This window comes from Scomber scombrus, chromosome 15 (genome assembly GCF_963691925.1).
Source record: "Scomber scombrus chromosome 15, fScoSco1.1, whole genome shotgun sequence".
NCBI classification, from domain to species: Eukaryota; Metazoa; Chordata; class Actinopteri; order Scombriformes; family Scombridae; genus Scomber; species Scomber scombrus.
Genome location: NC_084984.1, coordinates 25402362 through 25424392, shown reverse-complemented (window position 1 = coordinate 25424392; position 22031 = coordinate 25402362). Strand labels below are relative to the sequence as shown.

Genomic DNA, 22031 nt, shown 5'->3' with positions numbered 1-22031 from the left:
AACACTCCCACAGCGTGCATCACCCTTGAACCACATCACAAGCAACGGTCCCTTAGACCTAGTCTGCATTGACTTTTTGCAAATAGAGCCAGATAGCAAAGGGATCACCAATGTGCTAATAGTGACAGACCATTTCACAAGATATGCGCAAGCATTTGCCACCAAAGATCAAAAAGCGATCACTGTTGCCAAAGTCTTGTGGAAAAAATACATTATGGTCTGCCAGCACGAATACACTCAGACCAAGGCAGAGACTTCGAAAGTCGCTTGATCAAAGAGCTTCTCGCTATGCAGAACACTATTGTCAATGCTGGGAACACTAGAAACTGTAAAGAAAGAACTGGAGTCAACATATCAGTCAGTTAGTACATGCATATAACTGCACAAAGAATGACGCTACAGGTTACTCTCCATGTTTCTTAATGTTCAGGAGAGATGCGAGACTCCCTGTTGAAGTGACCAACCATTAGCAGAAGGTGACAGAGTCTTGGTGCGAAATGTTGGCCTTACCGGGAAACATAAGCTTCAAGATCGCTGGAAAGCTACCCCTTATGTCGTGATCAAAAAGTTGCCAAACTTTCCGGTCTACAGAGTCAATGACAAATCTCTCAGATAATGCGGAAAAACTAAGGAAACCTCCAGTCACAAGGATGCAGCATGCCCGCAAGCATCAGAGCCATCACTTACCACTTGATCAGGTATCCAATGATGCGTCCTTTTTGTCAAACTCGGAGCTTGAGGATGTACATGAATGACCAGATGACACTGCCCTTCACGAGTCAGAAAATGAGGATGTGCTAACCGAGGATCATGCTGAGGACACTGATGTAGAGACAGAAGCTCTCACCACACCTAGTTCCCCCGTGAGAGTCACTCCTACGACCAGAAAATCACAACGGGAAAGAAAACCCACCATTCGCTTGACTTACGACCAACCTGGACGTCCTACTGAGGAACCTGTAACCATTGTGCATAAAGGCATGGTTATTCAGTTGAACCTTAGTTCTCAGGAACGAGATGTCAGTACAGCAGGGATAAAAACAAAAACCTCCAAAAAGCTGTCTAACAAGACCAGAAAACACCCATCCAATTTAGGTCAAAGGGACAGAGTTAGATGAGGACATCTAGGCCTTTTAGAAGGGGGAGGGTGTAGCCCAGTCTAAATTACTTAATTTAGACAAATAAATAAATATGCAAATAAATATAATAATTAGGGATGCACCGAAAATTCGGCCACCGAAATACTTTTATCACCGAAACAACACGAAGCTAACTAAAGAGATCAGCTCCTCTGATGCATCTGTAGCAGATGTTATTCCTTTAATTGCAGCACTAAAGTGTAGTACACTCTTAGAGTCTGTCAGCACACGTTTCACTGAGATCTATTTGGATCCTCTGCACTTCATTGCGACTGTACTTGATCCGCGTTATAAAGATCATTACTTGGATGTGGGATTAAAGCAGCGTGCACAAGTAATGATCCGGGCCGCGATGGATGCGGAGAACCGGCTTGGAGACGGAGAAGTGCACAGCACAGGGGCCCTTTAGTTCAAATTTAAGGAAAGAAAGATAAAACCTTTGATTGTGGTGTAATATTATTATACTTGTTTTATTTTTGTTACAGATTTAAATATTTGTTTCCATAACTAAATTCATTATTTGGATTTAAAGTGTTGTGAGTGTGTTGTTTATATTTCATTAAGGTGTGAATTGAGGGAAAAACATGAAGTAGTGATTAAAAACATTATTCTTAGTGAAATTTTAAAAAGTATTGCTTTATATTATATTCTTGCTAAGTGGAGGCACCGCCATACATTGGAAATTCATAATTAGTTTAAAGGGAAAAAAGGGGTTTCAAACTGATTATATCACTTGGTTACACAGGTAAAACGTTAAGCCACAAATAAAGTACCCAGGGCCCCGCCCATAGTACTACAACCCTGGTTATGTAAATAGTAACTTAATAGCTACATGGGTCGGGTGCTACAATAATGAAGAACTTTACTTACATTTCTGAAAAGTATTATAGTATGAAATATTGAAAACAAAAAAGTATGAGTTAACAGTGTACAGGTTTATCTTTTAGGGTCAAAGTATGGAAACAAAGAGTGATACTGAAATTGTGCATTGTAATCTCTCTCTCTGTTTCTCTCTATATTTCTAAACAGTTTAAAGTATATATATGTATGTATATTACTTGAATTTTAATTAAATGTAACCCAACATTTTACAACTGTTCTAATTTTTAAGATTTCTTTAAAAAACAAACTCTGTAGGAACATTTTATTTTGTGTTGAAATTTGTAACCTGGCAGGTTTATATAGCTTATGTGGTTGATGTATATTTGCATTTATGTTCCACTGCATGGACCTTAATGGAGTATGCTATTATCATAACTGATCTTAAAGGTATTTTTTTGTTTGAAAAAAAAGTGTTATCATTATGATAATCATTATAGCATTGATTAGTTTCTCCACAATGGTTGAACTGAAGATAGAAACACTGAACTGGAATTAACTGATTGAAACAATCAATAAACGTGATTTTCACTTAAAAAATTCATAATGTATTTCTCATTATTAATTCCATAAACTACATTAGAGTTACTGAAGAATGAGTTTGTGCACTTATTTAATAAACATGGTTTAATACTGAGAAACCTAAATATCAGGAAGTATTCACTGGGTCATTAATTTGCATAAAATATCTTCATTTTGGTTCAGTTCTAACACACATACAGTATGACTACACATTTGATTCAGTGTTGCAGCTAATGTCTTTCCACATATTGTAGTGTTGACTGTGTTGAAGAAGAAACTTCAGAACAAATAAATGTAGTTCACAGTCAGATTGTCACAGACACTATCACAACTGCAGCTCATCCTCTCAGTATGATAACAGAAGACTAAGCTGCTGTGTGGAGGCTTTTGTCTGGAGACTTTTCATGGAGTCAAAAACCTTCAGAGAGAGATTTCAGCTGAAGGAACTACTTTAAATTGACATTTACAGTATTTCCTGTTTGACATGGAAACCAAGGCTGCATGTTTAAATCAACACTGTACTTTATTAGTTCACATTATGAGTTGAACTGATGATCACATGAATGGAAAGTACAAAGTCTACCTAAAAAAATGTAATGGCTATAAATCTATCAATATTCTATAGAGAGGTTCATTTGTGTAGTCAGTCAGACACATTTCTCTTCACCAAGAAGAAAATGATTTAAATGCTGAGAGGACTAGGTCCACACTTTGACCTAAAATGTGACTTATTATTTTAGCAGGGTAAGATTAAGATGTGTAGTGAGAGGTGAAAACATTTTTAGGTGAAATTCAGAAAGTTTGATTTCTTAATCTCTTCACTTTATGTTGTAAACATGTGCTATAAAAACATGCTTGCTCACTCAAAGAGCTCCTCCTCCTGGACTGTGTCTAAGCTAGATAACCACGTTCTCCTTGTTACGGCCACCAAAACTTACAAATGGCTCAACTGATGGCTGACATATAAGACACCGTACCTGAATTTAGGATTGCCAAAGTTGTTCATTTGAAAATGACCAAAACTATGAGAGTCAGGAGGCCTGGCCAAAAAGAACAAAAGAAGAGGAAGCCCGTGGGCCATAGGACCCAGGAAAAATGCAGAAAACCTAAACTATAGAAACAAAGATGCAAAAACTGAACTAGCAGGCCCCCATCCTCAAAAAGAAACTAAGAGAAAACACAAAAGAAAGATAATCAGGCAGGAGAGAGAGAGAGAGAGAGAGAGAGAGAGAGAGAGAGAACCTTTGCTCTCCCTTATAAAAAAGAAGAGTCACAGGTCCACCGACCAATCAGCTCATGGAGAACACCTGCAGGTAAGAAAAGAGAAAAGGAAGGGGGGAGAGCGTAACACTCCTCTACCTGCATTCAAGTACAGAATGTCTCATCAGTTCACATCTCCTCTCACAGATCTGCAAGTTTGGTGTAACCAACATGTTGTACAGTAATGAAATGCATTCAATGCCTGTCAGCAAGTGAAGACGAGGATTGGAGAAACTGTTTGACATTTGCTGTCTCTGAGAGGTACTACCACTGTACCACTACTGTGCTGATATACCTGCCTGCTGGTGAGCTGCACAGGTGTAAGAAATTATCAAATGTACTCAAACGTCAAAGGAAACCACAACTAAAAAGGTGTAATTGTTACAAATAAATCAATATTCTATAGAGAGGTTAATTTTTCTAGTCAGACAGACACATTTCTCTTCACCAGGAACACAATTATTTAAATACTGACAGGATTAGGTCCACAATTTGACATTAAATGTGACTTATTATCTTAGCTGGGTAAGTTCAGGTTGTGTACTGAGCTGAATACATTTTTTGGTGGAACTCAGAAAGTTTGATGTCTCAATCTCTTCACTTCATGTTGTAAATAGGTGCTATAAAAACATGCTGACTCATTCAAAGAGCTCCTCTTCCTGAATGTATCTGAGCTAGTTAACCCCTCCCTCTTCTCCCTGCATTCAAGTACCGCCTGTCCTATCAGGACACATTTCCTCCTTCATGTGCTCTCACAGATCTGCAAGTTTACAGATGGGTGTAGCCAACATGCTGTGAGCTGAAATGTATTCAATGCATGTCAGCAAGTGAAGACGAGGATTGTAAATCTGGATCGTCTTTTTCTCTTGTAAGTGAAAGTGAAACTATTTGACATTCACTGTCTCTGAGAGGTGAAATGGCGCAGCACACAGTTAAACTGGACCAGGAAAAATACTCCTGTTCAATCTGTCTGGATCTACTGAAGGATCCAGTCACTATTCCCTGTGGACACAACTACTGTATGAACTGTATTAAACAACACTGGGATGAAGAGGATCAGAAGAAAATCTACAGCTGTCCTCAGTGTAGAAAAACCTTCATACCAAGACCTGTCCTGATGAAAAACACCATGTTAGCAGATTTAGTGGAGGACCTGAAGAAGACTGGACTCCAAGCTGCTCCAGTTGATCACTGCTATGCTGGACCTGAAGATGTGGCCTGTGATGTCTGTACTGGAAGTAAACTGAAAGCTGTCAAGTCCTGTCTGCAGTGTCTGGTCTCTTACTGTGAGCAACACCTCCAGCCTCACTATGAATCTCCTGCCTTTGAAAAACACAAGCTGGTCAACCCCTCCAAGAAGCTTCAGGAGAACATCTGCTCTCATCATGATGAGGTGATGAAGATTTTCTGCCGCACTGATCAGCAATTGATCTGTTATCTATGCTCCATGGATGAACATGACGGACACAACAAAGTCTCAGCTGCAGCAGAGAGGAATGAAAAGCAGAGAGAGGTAAAGGCTAGTCAGCAAAAAGTCCAGCAGAGAATCCAGGACAGAGAGAAAGATGTGAAGATGCTTCAGCAGGAGATGGAGGATATGAATCATTCTGCTGATGAAGCAGTGAGGGACAGCGAGAAGATCTTCAATGAGCTGATCCATCTCATTGAGAAAAGAAGCTCTGATGTGAAGCAGCAGATCAGATTCAGGCAGAAAACTGAAGTGAGTCGAGTCAAAGAGCTTCAGGAGAAGCTGCAGCAGGAGATCACTGATCTGAGGAGGAAAGTTACTGAACTGAAACAGCTCTCAGACACAAAGGATCACATCCAGTTTTTACACAACTATTCCTCACTGTCACAACTCAGTGAACCTACAGACTCATCCAGCATCAATCTCTGTCCTCTGCAGTACTTTGATAGTGTGACTGTGGCTGTGTCAGAACTCAGAGATAAACTACAGGACATTTTCAGGGAGGAGCCCAAGACCAGAGATGAGTTCTTACAATACTCTGTTCAAGTCACACTGGATCCAAACACAGCACATATACGGCTGTTATTGTCTGAAGGGAACAAAAAAGCAACAGTGATGAGAGAAGAACAGACGTATACTCATCACTGTGACAGATTCACTGAACAGCAGCAGGTCCTGAGTAAAGAGAGTCTGACTGGACGCTGTTATTGGGAGGTGGAGGGGAAACAAGTAAGAAACACAGTAGCAGTCACATACAAGGATATTAGCAGAACAGGAGGTGAAAGTAGATTAGGAGAAAATGATAAGTCATGGGCTTTAGAATATAATTATCGGAAATATAAATTCATTCATAATAAAGTCAGCACTTCCATCTCAGGCTCTCGGTCCTCCAGAGTAGGAGTGTACCTGGATGACAGTGCAGGTATTCTGTCCTTCTACAACGTCTCTGACACCATGACTCTCCTCCACAGAGTCCAGACCACATTCACTCAGCCTCTCTATGCTGGACTCAGTGTTTATGGTTATGATTACTCAGTTGAACTGTGTGAGCTCAAATAAACACTTATTACCAACAAGGTGATGGGTGACAATCTGTTTTTTGTTTCTAAATTGATTTTGTCTCCATCTTTGTTGCTCATGTCCCTTTGTTATGATGTTTCTGCACTGTCCTGCTTAAATATCACCTGTCAGTCAAACAGCAGGGCACAGTCAAGCTATTGAGTTGCTGTAGGTAAAAAATATATAATGTCAAAAAACTTTAATTAAATAGATAACACAAAAAATCTGTTTCTCTCTATATTTCTAAACAGTATATAGTATATATATGTATGTATATTACTTGAATTTTAATTAAATGTAACCCAACATTTTACAGCTGTTCTAATTTTTTAGATTTCTTTTAAAAACAAACTCTGTAGGAACATTTTATTTTGTGTTGAAATTTGTAACCTGGCAGGTTTATATAGTTTATCTGGTTGATGTATATTTGCATTTCTGTTCCACTGCATGGACCTTAATGGAGTATGTTATTATCATAACCGATCTTAAAGGTATTTTTTTGTTTGAAAAAAAAAGTGTTATCATTATGATAATCATTATAGCATTGATTAGTTTTTCTCCACAGTGGTTGAACTGAAGATGGAAACACTGAACTGGAATTAACTGATTGAAACAATCAAACTTGATTTTCACTAAAAAAATTCACAATGTATTTCTCATTATTAATTCCATAAACTACATTAGAGTTACTGAAGAATGAGTTTGTGCACTTATTTAATAAACATGGTTTAATACTGAGAAACCTAAATATCAGGAAGTATTCACTGGGTCATTAATTTGCATAAAATGTCTTAAGTTTGGTTCAGTTCTAACACACATACAGTATGACTACACATTTGATTCAGTGTTCAGAACTTCAGAACAAATAAATGTAGTTCACAGTCAGATTGTCACAGACACTATCACAACTGCAGCTCATCCTCTCAGTATGATAACAGAAGACTAAGCTGCTGTGTGGAGGCTTTTGTCTGGAGACTTTCCATGGAGTCAAAAACCTTCAGAGAGAGATTTCAGCTGAAGGAACTGACTTAAATTGACATTTACAGTATTTCCTGTTTGACATGGAAACCAAGGCTGCATGTTTAAATCAACACTGTACTTTATTAGTTCACATTATGAGTTGAACTGATGATCACATGAATGGAAAGTACAAAGTCTACCTTAGAATTGCACAGCACTCCAGTGGAGGCTGTTGTCAATGTGACACTCCCTATATTCACTATAAACACATATCCAATATGGTCAACCTTATCACCAATGAGTACACTTGGGTTTGAGGTAATGTGAGTGCGGGTCAGTGGGGGACAGGGGAGGGGGAGTTTCTTCAGCACGGTACGGAACAATTGGCCATAGTGTGAGTGCGCCCTTAGTTTATTTATTCAGGGCTTCAGGGTCCAAAGGTGGTAACATAAACTTCTGCTGCACAGGTACAAGAAATTATTCACTCAAAAGTCAAAGAACGACATACAAAAAAATGTAATTACTACAAATAAATCAATATTCTATGGAAAGATTCATTTTTGGCAACTTTCTATTCACCAAGAACACAATGATTTAAATGCTGAGAGGACTAGGTCCACACTTTGACCTAAATAGTGACTTATTATCTTAGCAGGGTAAGCAGGAAGTTTGATGTCTCAATCTCATCACTTCATATTGTAAATAGGTGCTATAAAAACATGCAGAATCACTCAAAGAGCTCCTCCTTCTGTAACATATCTTAGCTAGATAACCCCTCCCTCTTTTACCTGCATTCAAGTACAGCCTGTCCTATCAGAACACGTTTCCTCCTTCATGTGCTCTCACAGATCTGCAAGATGGGTGTAACCAACATGTTGTAAAGTGCTGAAATGCATTCAGTGCCTGTCAGCAAGTGAAGACGAGGATTGGAAAAACTGTTTGACATTCGTTGCCTCTGAGAGGTGAAATGGCGCAGCATAAAATTAAGTTGGACCACGAAAAACTCTCCTGTTCAATCTGTCTGGATCTACTGAAGGATCCAGTGACTATTCACTGTGGACACAACTACTGTATGAACTGTATTAAACAACACTGGGATGAAGAGGATCAGAGAGAAATCTACAGCTGTCCTCAGTGCAGACAGGCCTTCATACCAAGACCTGTCCTGATGAAAAACACCATGTTAGCAGATTTAGTGGAGGACCTGAAGAAGACTGGATTCCAAGCTGCTCCAGCTGATCACTGCTATTCTGGACCTGAAGATGTGGCCTGTGATATCTGTACTGGGAGAAAACTGAAAGCTGTTAAGTCCTGTCTGCAGTGTCTGGTCTCTTACTGTGAGCAACACCTCCAGCCTCACTATGAATCTCCTGCCTTTGAAAAACACAAGCTGGTCAACCCCTCCAAGAAGCTTCAGGAGAACATCTGCTCTCATCATGGTGAGGTGATGAAGATTTTCTGCCACACTGATCAGCAATTGATCTGTTATCTGTGTTCCATGGATGAACATAAAGGACATGACACAGTCTCAGCTGCAGCAGAGAGGAATGAAAAGCAGAGAGAGGTAAAGGCTAGTCAGCAAAAAGTCCAGCAGAGAATCCAGGAAAGAGTGAAAGGTGTGAAGATGCTTCAGCAGGAGATGGAAACTATTAATAACTCTGCTGATAAAGCAGTGAGGGAAAGCGATAAGATCTTCAATGAGCTGATCCATCTCATTGAGAAAAGAAGCTCTGATGTGAAGCAGCAGATCAGATCCAGGCAGAAAACTGAAGTGAGTCCAGTCAAAGAGCTTCAGGAGAAGCTGCAGCAGGAGATCACTGATCTGAAGAAGAAAGATACTGAACTGAAACAGCTCTCAGACACAAAGGATCACATCCAGTTTTTACACAACTATTCCTCACTGTCACAACTCGGTGAACCTACAGACTCATCCAGCATCAATCTCCGTCCTCTGCAGTACTTTGATAGTGTGACTGTGGCTGTGTCAGAACTCAGAGATAAACTACAGGACATCTTTAATGAGGAATGGACCAGGATCTCACTGAGAATGAGATCAGTGGATGTTTCACTGCCACAAGTAAAACCCAAGACCAGAGATGAGTTCTTACAATACTCTCGTCAAGTCACACTGGATCCAAACACAGCACATGTACAGCTGTTATTGACTGAGAGGAACAAAAAAGCAACAGTGATGAGAGAAAAACAGTTCTATTCTCATCACTCTGACAGATTCACTGAACAGCAGCAGGTCCTGAGTAGAGAGAGTCTGACTGGACGCTGTTATTGGGAGGTGGAGGAGACAGAACCCGGAGCTAGAGTAGCAGTCACATACAATGATATTAGACGAACAGAGGAGAAAATGGCAGGTCTTGGGCTTTAGAGTGTTCAGACTGCACTTATGAATTCATTCATAATAAAGTCAGAACCACCATCTCAGGTCCTAAGTCCTCCAGAGTAGGAGTGTACCTGGATCACAGTGCAGGTATTCTGTCCTTCTATAATGTCTCTGACACCATGACTCTCCTCCACAGAGTCCAGACCACATTCACTCAGCCTCTCTATGCTGGATTCAGGGTTTATGGCTTTAATTACTCTGTTGAACTGTGTGAGCTCAAGTAGACAGGATGTCACAGTCACGGGTGTTATATGTGTTGCCACACCTGCACTTTCACCGAAACCTGATAAACCTGGAGCACACTAACATTTATTACTGAGCTTAAAGGTCTCAGATAGTTGTAGCTGTGGCAGTTAGCCTGTGATTCAAATCTCCTGCTTATGTGACATTATCCTGTTAGCTTTGAGTTGGACTTTGAATAAAGTCATGTTCCATGTATAAAGAGAACTGAATATAGAGTAAGGGCTGAGCTTTGAAGCCAATTTGACATAGCAACCAAACCATGTAATTACATTGTCTGGTCCTACTTTTGGGCCCAAAATGACTTTTTTAAGATTTACATTGTTAAAGAGATGTCCGTAAATGAGTGGATTATATTTTCTGAGTTTCACCATACCCCATAATGACAAAATATGATCTATTTGGTCACATTTCGAAAGTATAGAAGACCCACACAATTGAACTGTTTAATTCTCATTCAAGTTAGGGGAACAGCTAAACCAGAAGTTAGCTGTCTCAGCCTGTGGAAGTTTGACTTTATGTGTCACTGAGCACCTTTCATAGGAAAGGACTGGGACCCGCCTTTGATGCTGTATCTGGTACTTGTTCCCTGTGGGTATTGGAGAGGAACTGATGACTGATGCTACACAACCTCCTGGACAACTTTTAGCATGTTGTTTCCCAATTAAAGACAATTAAAGGATCCTTTTTGATTCCTACTAAAACAGACACTTTTTTTCAGTTGAAGACCGCTGTCCATCAACTCAGAAAGGACTTTTTCAGAACAACATAATACCTATCCAGGTTAAATCTGTAATTGTGTACTTGTGTTATAATGTTATTAAGCCAATTTATTCAAAGATACTGATTTGCTATCAAATCACGGTTCAACTGGTTTTGCCGGCCAAAGGCGGGGGGTTGCAGTGCTCAGAACCCCCACACTTTTAAATTCACAACTCCACCGCTGCAAATATACACTTAATATAAACAAGGTGATGGGTAATCTGTCTTATGTTTCTAAATTGATTTTGTCTCCATTTTTGTTTCTCAGGTCTCTTTGTTGTGATGTTTCTGCACCGCCCTGCCTCAATATCACCTGTCAGTCAAACAATGGGGCAGGGCTGAGATATTGAGTTCATGTAGGTAAAAAAAATATAATGTTAAAAAGTTTAATTAAATAAGTAACACAAGAAAATTCTATGTGAGTATGATTTCTGTGAATGGAGTATTTTCTGTTTAAGCCAACGTAAGCAGCAGTTATTCTGCTTTGTTTTTAATGGGGTCAGTTCATTAAAATTACAAAAACATGTACTTTCTCAACCACTCAGACAGTATTGTTTTAAATTTGGTTTTGGGTTATTTAACATTTGAACAGCAGCTTCATAAATTGTTAGCCTCAGTGGCTTCGAGATGCTGACAGTGACATTAATATTAGCTAACGTAGCTAGCTTTTGGCCCCCATGTTGCCTAGTAGCGGTGTTTTCACAGCTTAACCACATGGACGCCAAGCGTATCATGTACACCACTTCCTATTTTATAACCACAAGCTCATTAGTTCCACGGAAAGGCAGCATAAGTCTCCTAGAAGAAATAAAAACATCAGTAAAGGAAATAAAATGTCTCAGTGTTTAAAGAGTCTGGTGTCCAATCCAGCTAGGAGCTGTTATGTTTTAGTTTTGGTTGCAGCATACGGGTGGTCTCCTCCAGATCTTGGCTGCCTCATGGTGGCTCCAAATGGCGAATACAGAGGGTGAAAACAAATCAACACACATATCTATCTCAGTCTCCTACTGAGAGTTAAGAGTTGATAGTCCAGTTTATTGAAATAATAGTGCACATTCACCCCTCATCAGACTGTGGAATCTGGATCAGTACAAGGATTGGTAACGTCAGTCAAATATCTGATGAGTGAACTACATCAGTATTGGCACCTGATAGAAATATTGGATTGGATTGGTCCCAACTCTATTATAATGTGCTCCATGTTGAAATGTATCAAGCAGAGATCAGTCACACCAGAGCCCTTTCCTTCAACTCTTACTGTTTTACCATTTTCTATAAATGGTCCATTCCTTGATGTATGACTATCTAGTTGTGTCAAGAGCATAGCATAATCACTTTTTACAAGGTAGTCATTCATGTAGAGCTTTAAAAATGTTTGTTTCCTCATATGCAATGACAGACTGTTACAATAGTTTCTAGTACCATTTTCAGACACTAGGTGTCACTGCAGGACTGTGTCTGTTGACTCTTTCAGCTCTGCTCTGACTGGTTTAACACCAAAGGAGAATCATTGTGGAGTTGCAGGATTCATGTTCATACAGGTTTCATGTCTCATATATTTCTGCATCTCTCCATCTGACGGTGCATTTTAAGAGCTGTTAGTGAGGACTTGTGTTTATTATTAAGTTTGTATGGGGAGTGGTGGTCGACTGTATATAAGTTTTCCTAGTTTTACCTCTCCATATATGTTAATGGGGTGGACAAAATATTAGACAACACTTTTGAATGTAATGCACTTCAGTACGTGCTACATGGGAGTTAAAACAAATGAAGCATCCTTGCTACCTTTTAATTATTGATTGTTAAGAGTCTGTCTCAAAAGGACTGTATGGGTTTGGTTTGCTCTGATTTTGAGTGACAATGGGCTTAAAACATGAACAAATGACCCCACCACCGTCACTAGATTCTGATTCAAATGTTGCTAAACTGTGATTGGTTCATGGAAGTTTGTGACATCACCTTTTTCCAATTGAGCCCTGCTGTAATTAACACCATGCTAGTTTGAATATTACTTTGTGCACTGTCAGAATCTTTAAATTTAAGAATTTCATATTTTCAGAAAGTGAAAGAAGGGATCAGGAGACAGAAGATGGAGAAAAGCAGAATGTGGTAATGGAGAAAGAGAAACAGATGCAACATATTTAAGATTGATATAATAGTTTAAAGTTGTAATCCTTTAAGACTATAACTCTTTCTGAGCAGTGGTAACAGCAGCCTCTGTGACCAAAATGGATTACAATGCTTCTCCGTTGATCTGTAATACTCAAAGATGTGTTCATCAAGATGATCAATGTGTTAATCCTCACATGCTAAATATTAAAGCCACCTGTCACAACTTCCATTATGACCCCCGTGGCAGTGATAGAGTAGCTGAGGTACGGGATCTTTCATCAACGCCGTACTTTAAATATTTCATATTCTATAGACACGCTGCAGAGTTTATTGCCTATATTTGAATAAACTAGCAGAAAGGCTGCTTGAACAAACTTTAAATACGTTTTTAAAGAGCCTTACCATTATAAGCAACATTTCAGGCTTACCTTTGGCCTTGAAAGTATCACATTAAGTAGAAGTAAAAAGAAAAACCCAAAACACAATAATTCACTTAATTTTATACCTTAAAAGCTCCTTAAAATGTTTCTTATTAACATTTAATGGGTTGTGTTTCATAAAGCAAACCAGCAGTAATGACATCAGACTCCATGGGGATTTTGAAAGTTGAAATTTTATTCGATTCATCCGTACAACCAATAAAATTACTGCTGTAACACTGCTAACAGCATGTTAAATCATCTTTTTTTTTGGCTGCTATCTCTCAGTCTCTCTGTCAAATCTGCATCAGTTCCACATCAGAGGCCTCCAGGCGGACTTAGATAATGCTCTCCATATTTACAGTGGCAGGAGGATTGGGGGGTTTTGACTAGATCCCATTTGTGTGAACCTATTAGTGCTGAGCGCTCTGAGCTCCCTCTGATACGCCTCTGAGATTAGGCAATGGTATTACTGTAAGAGGATCGACTCGCCTCGAGGTGAGGGCCGAATATACAGGGAGAGAGAGAGAGAGGCAGAGAGAGGGAGAGGAACACACACAAAGACAGGAACATGCTCGCACAGATAGGACCACACACTTCCCAGAAAAAAAAATCAGGACCTGGCAGTGAGAGCTGGAAAGAGATAGAGGGGAACACACACACTTTAAAATGAAAAACTGAGACCAAGGACCTGCGATGATAACGATGGTAATGAGAGAGGGTGTGTGTATGTGTGTTTGAGAGAGAGAACGCAATTAAAAAGAAATTAAACAGCAAATTTAAAATGATCTGTTTCACTCTCCTGAACATGGATGAGTTTGATTTAACCCCCTATGTTTATATTTGGGTCAGTGACAAATAAGGGATGGCAAGATGAGCAATTCAAAAATATCTTTAAACATAGTTTTAAAAGCAGCATCAGGTTTGTTAAAATGTATGTATTTTGTATTTTTGTTGGTTTTGTGTCATTTGAAATGACATTTGTACAATTTTTTACCAAAAGTAAGACTGAATGCTCCTGAAAATGTCAAATGGTGTAACCACAAAAGAATGATCAATATTCAATATTTTATCCACCTACAGTGTATTTAAGTGTACTTATACTAATAATTACTTCATTTAAAGAAAAAAAATGTAAATGGTTCCTGATCTCCATGATTCCCCAGATTAAATGTAATATTTAGAACAATTGTATTCCATTACCTTTATTTAATATAAAAAGTTATAATGTAAGATCATGCCAAACTAGTTGATATGGTGTTTTATTGACAATTTAGTGTGTTTTAAGCAAGTTGAATTATTGATACGTTTTTATGGTTACACCACTTAGACATTTTTGCCATAATGATCTAATATATTCTGTCAAAATGGATTAAAAGCAGAAATGTCAAGCTGGGTCCACACAAAAAAAGAATGTATGCAAGTTATTCATATGTTTAATTTCAAATTTGAACCTCTTTAAATTTGACTAAACCACAAAAATGTAATTGACCCTTATATGATTTAAGCCCACCTCCCCTCATGAACCAAAAACCTACCGGGACCAATTCATTTCAAAAGAAAGAGACCTGAGGACAGTCAGGTCAGACATGAATATACACCTGAGGATAACTCCCCTGACTTTAAGTGGAAGCTAACAGACATCTGTAGTCTGCATTAGCATTAGCTATTATAAGTCCCGTTGAAATGGAACAACCCTATTAGAGTGTATCTAATTTGGACTCAGGTCAGATGTCTGAAATGAGGAAACCCAGCGGGCCTTTGAGAGTTTGCCCATAGAGAAGCACTTGCAGGGATCAGTAGAGTGTATGTGTTCTGAAGGAGAGTTACCCCCATGCATCGACATGTCCTGCTCCAAGTGGAGTGCAGAAAAGAGCCATGTGTGAGCCTCCAGTAAGCCGTTTCCATCACATGTCTTCTACGCAATGGGTTTGATTTTGTTGGACCAGCCTCAGTATCTGAAGCTTGAAATTCTCTTGTGAATGTATAAATGTCTAAACGTACTTCATGACTTTAATTACATTAGGATGAATTTGCTTTTATGTACATACAATGCAAGAGTTTTTTGATATGTCAAATATGTGTATATGTTGTTGTTTTGACCTTTTTTAGTGTCGCTAATGAAGCTCTAATAATTTAGTGAGGAACACATTTCACTTCCAGTATATTCTTCGCCTAAAAAAAAACACCTCACGTTATTTAGTCATTTAAAGCATTTGAAGCAGTAAAGCAGGAATAGTTGGGTTTGCATCAGAGATAACTTTACACAAGTGAAGCTGGCCAATCACAACAGAGTAGGCTCATTGGGAGGGTGGTCCTTAAAGAGACAGGAGCTCAAATTGACTGTAAAATTACACAGGGTCTACTGAATGAATGCAAAGCTACTCAAGTGGAGTCCAAAAATGAAACTTTTAAAGCTGGAAATGAGCATACAAGGTTCTCTTTAATGATCTGGAGAAGATAATCTTTGTGGGAATAGAGTCAAGAAAACAAGTGGATCAGCTGCTGCTAGGCTGCTGGATCACCTCATGAAGATCTCTGGAGTTAATGGGTGACACATAGTAACCATGATGGTACACTAATGTTAGGGAACAGAGAGGTTAGATTAGCCTTCACATGATATCAAAGTATTATTTCTGATGATGATGTTTTCTTTGAAGTAAGTGGCAGATTCATCACATTTACCTGTACAGAGGGGTTCAGCAGTAGTTGATCTGGTGGGATTTATCAGTTTATCAGTTGTGGAGAACATTAAGTGAACTTTACTTTTACTTGTGAGGTGTTGCTGTCTTGAAATGTTAATTTCTTTGTTATAGCAGTTAAGTGTATTTAAAAAAGAAAAAAGAAGTCATAACCTACCTGCAGCTTGGTCTTTTTGTCATATCCTGCCAGGATTATCTGTTTGTGTTTGGACTCTTAAATTTGTTAATGTTTTATTTTGAAATATTTTCCCCTCGTGTTTTCGTTATCTTTACTTCTCATGTTTTCCCACCTTGGTTGATTACCTTCATGTGTTTCACCTGTGTCTTGTTTTACTCAGTTGTGTTCAGTTTGTAATCACCTCTTGTTTATTTAAGTTGCGTTTTAAGTCTGTTCAGTTAAGGTAAGCCTACTGAGTTCAGCTTTGTGGCTGTGTTTCAGCTTCTTTTGACCCCCCCCCCCCCCCCCTCCACACCTCCCATAATATAGACCTAATTTTCAGCCCTGCTTTGATTTTTCAGGCTTTGCATTTGCTCTGCTCTACTTTATGACAATTTCGCCATTTACATTTAGTCCAGTGGCATGATCTTTTTAGCATCCTCACTTCTCCCCAATTCTCCAAAGAGCTTTGGGTTGTCCAATGATCTCTATGTTCTGATGACGACAAACCTGTCCAGTATCAGACTTACATCAGAGTTGAAGTTGTCTATTTCAAGATGACATACAGAGTATGCTTTGTGCGTCATGGACAAAAAACTGATTTTATAAATCTGACTACATTGTCATGTCTCTACACAGGTCATATTAAAAAAAGATGCAAAAATAATCTAAAATTGCAACATCCAGAATAACAATTGCTGTTATATCAAGGCCTTTAGAGATAACTAGGTCGAGGGTGTGTGCTTGTTTGTGTGGGCCCTGTAACATGCTGTGAAAATTCAAATGTTTCTAGCACATTAAGAAAGTGTTTTATGGCAACAATGCAGCCATAGTCAATGGAACATTTTGGCAGCAGCTCAGCAAATTCATCTAGAAAACCTTTTTTGAGCTTTGGGTGTTCGGGGGGTTGGTGATACACTGTAAGTAGCAAGGTTGGAAATATAAATCTAACTATAGTTAGACATTGAAAAGTTGAGAAATCACAGAGAGAAAGAATTTTAGTTTAGTCAGTATAGGGAGCAGCAATCCTCCCGTCCTTTTTTACTGCTTCTTGTGCAATGTGAGAATTTAAAATTAGCAGGTGCTGTTTCAATCAGCTCTTTTTAAAATCAGGTCTTAGTGAGCAGAATATAGTCAAGTTTATTGGCACATTTAATGTCATTAACAAGGAAGGTTTTGTTAGCTAAAGATCTCACACTGAGCAGTGCCATTTTTAAGGCACATGTAGAGGCGTTGGTGCGAGACATAGATGTAGCAAGTTTACTATGAATACGATTTTCTACATGAATGCTATGATGGTTAACAGATTGGATAATTTAACAATCTGCCTGCTGCTTATTCTGAATAGGATTAACCTAGGCAGAGGACAATCTGACTGACAGGGTCAAAAGAATATGATTTCTGGAACGGAGTACAATGCTTTTGAGTTCCACCATGAGCCAGTTGTGCAGGGAAAAAAGTCTTGTGAAGCGGCCTTAAGTGAGAATTGGGCTCAACATGAAAATCAACTTCTTGGAACATATGAGTGCAGTCAAGAGGAATCTAAAACCATAGTTTAACAGTTCAGATTCATGCTTCAGAGTGTCATTAGGTTGAACTTGGTCTAATGAACCGCTGACTCTATATGGGGGAAAATACCATCCATTGTAATTTAACGTATTGTTTTTCTTCTGCCTCTGATGACCACCTCATTCCATTTGGAGGATGTCAGTTTTTCCATCATTCTTTGTGATGGAGATATTCCCATTGTCACATTCTAACTTTTGCCACCAATGGATACAACTCCTTGATGTCTCATTCTAGCTTGTCATGGTTCTAACACTTCGCTACTTTAATTTTGCGTGTGCGTGTCACAGCGAACCACGGTCAGGAAGAGGAAGGTTGACGAGGAGGAAGTCGCAGCCCCCCCTGGCAGAGGGAGAGAGTGCCGTGTCATAATTTATGACTTAAAAAGCATGAATTTTTCAGCGCACAGTGGCAGAGATGGCACTTCATGTTTACGACAATCATTTCCTTAGTGAATGATTCATGTAGATGTGGCGCTTATGAATCTTTCAGGGAACAAACAGAAACACTGATGCTCAGCGCTCTAAACTCCTTTCGCTGGTCGCTGCTTCAACAGCCAAACTAAGTTTGTGGGAACTGAGCAAATACGAAGCGATTGTGGGAATTAAATCTCACCCTGCCTCATGTTTCTTTTCTAAGCACTTCTGAGGTTCACAGGGATCTTAGTCTCGCTTGACAGATATTTCGCTTATATGTCAATCTCTGGATAGTGTTGGTATATTTAGATTTCTTTCAATTTTATGCAATAGATAAACCTAAAAATGTTGTTTGTTGATGTCCCACTGACCTGTAAGTGATTCCTTAACCTAGTGAGTATGAAGCAGAGTTGCATGAATGATACATTTATTCTTTTAGGTCTTAAAAGTCAGTGCAGCTGGATTTTAAGAACAACCGCCTAAATCAAAGATGCCTGGCTAATGCTAGACTCATGATGAATGACTCACAGGAATTGTTCCTATTCTGGTCTGATCCAGGTCTAGACGCAGGTCCTATATTGCTGCCAACTGTTGCTGATTCTCAGCTCCAGTCTGCACCTTCCAAAACTAGGCCAAATCTGGCAGCAGTACATGCCCCAGAACTGGCTCACATTGGATCTCCTAATGCCAGAAAAATGTGTTGAGCCACAATTGTCCTGACTTGTCTGGCTACCTGGGATTTGAAGTTTGGAAGTTTGAAAATGAATAGTCCAACTGATACCACAAAAAAGTATTATTAAATTCACATTTTGAAAAATGGTTCAAAATAGGATAATATGATGATAGTTAAACAGCCAGTAATAGTTTTTATTTTAGGGTGGTGTAGGAAACAGCAACTACTACAACCAAGAAAATGTTTTTTATGAATGGCTATGTTGTTATTCAGTAGAGAAGAGTAGGGTTACGCCTTAAAAGAGTGAAACGTTCAAATATAACTTTATCTGCAGTCTTATCCAAAGAAGTTTGTAATTAACACCAGCATTTAACAGTAGCATGGTGTGAGGAATTAATTTGACATAGTGGCCAAACCGTGTAATTACAACATCACATGACTTTTCGGCCCAAAAATTATTTTCCCCACTGATTTACGCTGTCAAAGAGAAGTTTGTGAATCAGAATTTTTTGCATGTGACTCGTGTCTCTTTCAGAATTTGACCCATTTACTCTGATCACGCTACGAAAGTCTAGAAGAGTTATATGATTGTATTGTTTTATTCCCACTCTAGTTAGCTCGAGGGCTAAACTGGAATTTAGCAATATTGGCCAGTGGAAGTCTCTACTGAACATGCTCCATGGACGAAATTGGGTGGGAAGTCGTTTTTTTTTGGCTTCATGCTTCATTAATCAACTTTAATAGGAATGAACAGGATGCTGCCTCTGACGCTGTATTCAGTTCTCTTTGTACATGCATGGAAAAAATACAGTAGGGTCCAACTTTATACTAACATGAAATACCTATCAGCTCATGTGCTGCCAAAGATTAGCTTCTGGTATATGGTGATTTTGTGTTTGTAAATGAAGTAATGGAACTGTTGTTTTTTTTTAATCAGAAACACGTAGGAATTCCAAAAAATACTTGGAAAATATGTTTCTATATTTTATGTATGATTTGAAAGCAGTATGAGTTTAGACACAAATAATTGACTTAATTTAAACCCTGGCGAAAGGCTATTGTTCAATTTTATTTCAGAGGATATATTAGAGATTCTGATTCACTTGAATGAGAAAGTGTGTCCAAACTTTTGACTGGTACTGTATGCAGTACACTAATAGTTTCACATGATCTTATAGAGCTAACATTAATGCTAGCTTGGCCAATGTATCCTGCGCTTAATGTAACACAACCAGGTTGTAACCTTACAGTAATTTGGAGTATTTCCTCCACCCCTACCACACTATAAGAAAGAGTATTTTGCTCGATTTTTACTTGACAAGATACATTACATGAATGCAACTTTAAGTCTAAAGCAGAGAGATGTGAGTATTTTCAAACCTGGTTAAAATAAAAAAAGAAGAAAAGAAAAGAGAAAAAAGGCAGCTAACAGAATTACAGAACAGAATCATTTCATTTCTTAGGACTTGCACACATTTGTTAGTTGCTTCGATCTACTGGCAAGTTTTAATGATACAACTGAATTAAGCAAACCACTAAGAACTTAGTAAGAACTTAGTAAGGACTTATAGGATTAATGAAGAGTTGGTGCAACCCAATCCTGCTGAGGAATTGACTTTCAATTGTACAAATCTACATCATGTAAACATATTATCATCGTTTTATTTGAGCCTGTACCTGAGATTATTTTAAATTGGTCGCAGTTTGTTCCTTTTACAGGTCAGGTACAGTCATTACCACTACCACATAATAGTAACTAAACTTTAGATTATGGTTCATACTGATATTCATATTGTGCTATTCTACACAAATGCCTCCCTAAATTAGCATTATTGTTTATTTGTGTATGATGCTTTATTCTTTTATGGATGTCCTGCAAGCAACAGTTCCTCTAATGGCCACTAGATGCTGCTCCAAGGAAACTCAGGCGGTATAGAGGTGAATGGGAAAATGGGGTTGAATTGGCTGTTTGAATTAATCGGGGTGGTTCAGATCAGGCATGGGCCAAAATTGTCTTGTGCAACTGTCCATCATACAGAGTGACATCCCTCACTGCCCCAAAGTATTGCTACAACCACAGTTGGCAGCAGCCTCAGCACTGCTACATTTTGTTCTGCAGCCAGCCAGCCAGCCTGTATGACTGTATCATTTGATCAGATTGGAGACAGTTGGGCATGTAAGTAAACATGGCTAACATATAACCAGGCTATTATTAGTTAATACAAAAAAATGTTGGACAAGCCACTCGCACCCTGATATTCACTGTCGCTCTTCTGCTCAGTGAAACCATGTCCTCCTTTAAAAATCACATTTATCTGTTGCCTGGAAGCTGCAGTCGCTTGGTGGAAATCTTTCATCTTGCCTGTGTAGTGCCCTTCAGAGGGCCCTACCGGCTGTTTGGATTTTAGCCAAGGTTACTATAGAAACACACAGAGGGAGAAGTGCAGAAAAACAGAAAAGGCTTGCTCATGCTAATGGAAAACACGCTTATTGATTCCCACACACACACACAAACACAAAAATCACATTTTAAAATGTGTGCACAATGTGCACACATCAGTTGTATTTTTTGTTAGCGTGTAATCTCTCCTTATGAAAGTGACATATTGAATAAAACTGAGTATATACACTGATTTATTTTACATAGATTTGCTGTTTGTTGAATTGATTAATTGACTAAAGACACACACGCACATACACACATACAATTTAGAAACTAATTTGGGATAAATAAATACATTATTCCTTTGAGAGCAATGGAAACTTGAAATTATTAAAATTTATTCACGTTTAGTTCTACTGTTATTGGTGTTTCTCAACAAAGTTAATTAAATTAGTGTGATGTGTGATCTTGTGACTTCATCCAATCACAGGCTGACACTTGGGGTTTTGCATATGTTGTGTGTGTGTTTGTGTGTGTGTGTGTGTGTGTGTGTGTTTGAGAGGAGGCCTCAGAGGAGCGTTATTCTCTTTGAGGTGAGTTTGATATTCATGGCAGACACCTGCACAGATCACAGCTGAAAAATTAAAATGGCGTTGACTGGGAGAGTATAGAACCCGACGAACGAACAAACGAAGGAACAGATGAATGAATTAAAGTGCTGATCAGACACATTAAAGTAAAATGTATATTTGATTGAAGTCAACTACATTGAATGCACCCAACATGCATATTTAAAAACAAAAAAAAAACATGAACATGAATTAATGCATGCATGAGCGAGGGAGTTAATGAATGAATGGATGAACAAATAAGCGACAGCGAATGAATGAATAAGTAAACGTCAAATGAACGGGAGTGT

General features: G+C 38.7%; 1 protein-coding gene and 1 pseudogene across 1 annotated transcript; both read left to right on the top strand.

The window, feature by feature from the left end:
* The first annotated feature begins 4713 nt into the window (after nt 1–4713).
* LOC133995402 (tripartite motif-containing protein 16-like) lies at nt 4714–6389 on the top strand. The gene has a single exon (XM_062434787.1). The coding sequence runs from the start codon at nt 4717–4719 to the stop codon at nt 6325–6327; it is 1611 nt and encodes a 536-aa protein (XP_062290771.1). The 5' UTR covers nt 4714–4716; the 3' UTR covers nt 6328–6389.
* A 1862-nt stretch (nt 6390–8251) lies between these two features.
* On the top strand, nt 8252–9906 carry LOC133995578 (tripartite motif-containing protein 16-like; annotated as a pseudogene).
* The last annotated feature ends 12125 nt before the right edge of the window (nt 9907–22031 follow it).

Coding starts and splice junctions, on each gene's coding strand:
- LOC133995402 (XM_062434787.1), top strand. CDS start 4,717: ATGGCGCAGCACACAGTTAAACTGGACCAGGAAAAATACTCCTGTTCA.